General features: G+C 42.6%; 1 protein-coding gene across 1 annotated transcript; it reads right to left on the reverse strand.

The window, feature by feature from the left end:
• Positions 1–508: 508 nt before the first annotated feature.
• DEFB136 (defensin beta 136) lies at positions 509–1,247 on the reverse strand. The gene is made up of 3 exons (XM_037812785.1): positions 1,144–1,247; positions 814–863; positions 509–681 (listed from the first exon to the last, which is right to left on the reverse strand). Exons 1-3 carry the CDS (start codon positions 1,245–1,247, stop codon positions 509–511), a joined length of 327 nt encoding a protein of 108 aa, XP_037668713.1.
• Between the last annotated feature and the right edge of the window lie 479 nt (positions 1,248–1,726).

A 1,726-nucleotide genomic window follows, 5' to 3' on the forward strand; every position in this document is an offset into this window, starting at 1 on the left:
TTGTATAGCTTAGCAATTAAGACTCTGGATCAAGACTGGTTAGATTCAAACCCAGTATGTGTTAATTAACTCTTAATAGCTGCATGACCTTGGAAAAGTTTATTCATCTGCAAAGTAGGAGAAATAGTAGATTCGTAGTGAGGATTAAATGATTTCATATATGTAAACCACTTAAAAAGGGTGACTGGCACTTAGTAAGCTATTGTTAATATGGTCAGAATAAGCTATACTCTTGGGCCTGTGGCTTTGTAGTAATCAATTGAATTTGAATCTGAAATAAGAATTCCTGGCTAGAGATGGGAGGGCAGAAGAAAGAATAGAAGAAGCATTAACCACAGTGCTCCTTTTCCAAAATATTTCTGGAATTTTGCCAGTAAATCAGACAGACTCTGACCCCTATTCACTATCCCTGGCTTATTAATGAGCTCTAAGATCTTTACAAATAAGTTGGGAATCTTGTCCTTTTAGTCATTTATATATCCTTTTATTTTGACCCATGAGGTGAGAGTCATATTTCTTTGCTTTGAATGGGTTTATGCTTTTTCAGTTCTATACAACATGACAATATGTTATGACAGAATGCAGCCCATTCCCATCCGGCTTTACAGCCGAAGAAGCATCTGCCCCCACGGTCAGTACAGCTTGTCATGTCTACTCCGTCATTTCCAAATAAACCATTTCCTGAAAGGAAAAAAAAAACATGGAAAAGAAAAATCAGTATTTGAGAGGCTGGGACAGATCCTAAACCTGTCCTCTCTCCCTGGTGAACGGCTTATTATTTTATGTTTTACCTTCTGTACCCCACCCTCTCACCACCTACCTCGTTGTGGAGAGAGGCTGAGGCTAAGGTTAACCTAAGGAATCTGATGGGAAATAGGAATTTTTAAGGCTGAACAGTGATCTGTGTGTCATAAAATTGGCTCCCATTTCTGAAGCTTTGCCAGAGAATTCAGACTTTCAGGATGTAGCGATGGATGAGCAGGCAGGGACTGAAGACAGCTCAACCACATTCCATCTGCAGCCTGGTGGCCCATCTGATATTTGTGTCCCCTCTGTGGGGCTTATACCCAGAGGGGTTTTTAAGGGCATTAATCCTCAGGAGACCCTCCACTTTCATGTTCAGAGCTGTGTCTACCATCTTACCTGAAGGCAACGAGATCACCAGGAGGAGGAGCACCAACCCAGAATGACAGAGCCTCATCACTGTTGAAGGTGCAGAGCTCGAACTTCCCAGGGTTGGCTGTCATAGGGGCTCTTTATAGAGCTGGGCTAGGATGGGTGGAGCTGGACAATGGCTTCACTCTGCCTGGAAGGGCAGACAGGTCACAGACTTCTGCAGGGTTAGAGGAAGAAGAGTGTCTGAGTGTTATCCAGTGCTGCCTCTTCTTTTACAAACCGTGGAAGGTGAAGGGACTTGGCCAAGGCTGAAAAATTTCCCATTGGTAAAACAGCACCAAAGACCAGGCATCCTCATTCTCAGGCCAGAACTCTTTACCTGTTACTTCAAATGTAGATTTATATAAAAACGGCAGGGAAAGAGTCTGCTTTGGAATCCCACTGAAAGCATAGGAACCCAGAGAAACTTATGTTATAAGGCACAGGCCTAATTTAAGTCTGGGCAAGTTTCAATAGGATGTAAGTAAGAACATTTTGAAGTGGTCCTAGAAACAAAGGCTCTCAAGGGTGTCAGCTGTTCATCTGACAAAGAGTAGATAGGTGTTTAGAA

This window comes from Choloepus didactylus, chromosome 20, assembly GCF_015220235.1.
Source record: "Choloepus didactylus isolate mChoDid1 chromosome 20, mChoDid1.pri, whole genome shotgun sequence".
Lineage (NCBI taxonomy): Eukaryota > Metazoa > Chordata > Mammalia > Pilosa > Megalonychidae > Choloepus > Choloepus didactylus.

Bases quoted from the DNA above. Each gene is read 5' to 3' on its own strand.
- DEFB136 (XM_037812785.1), bottom strand. From the start codon at position 1,247: ATGACAGCCAACCCTGGGAAGTTCGAGCTCTGCACCTTCAACAGTGAT. The intron at 864-1,143 runs GTAAGATGGTAG...ATTTCCCATCAG, and splicing joins GGTGATCTCGTTGCCTTCAG to ATTCCTTAGGTTAACCTTAG. The intron at 682-813 runs GTGAGAGGGTGG...TTTTCCTTTCAG, and splicing joins TCTCCACAACGAGGTAGGTG to GAAATGGTTTATTTGGAAAT.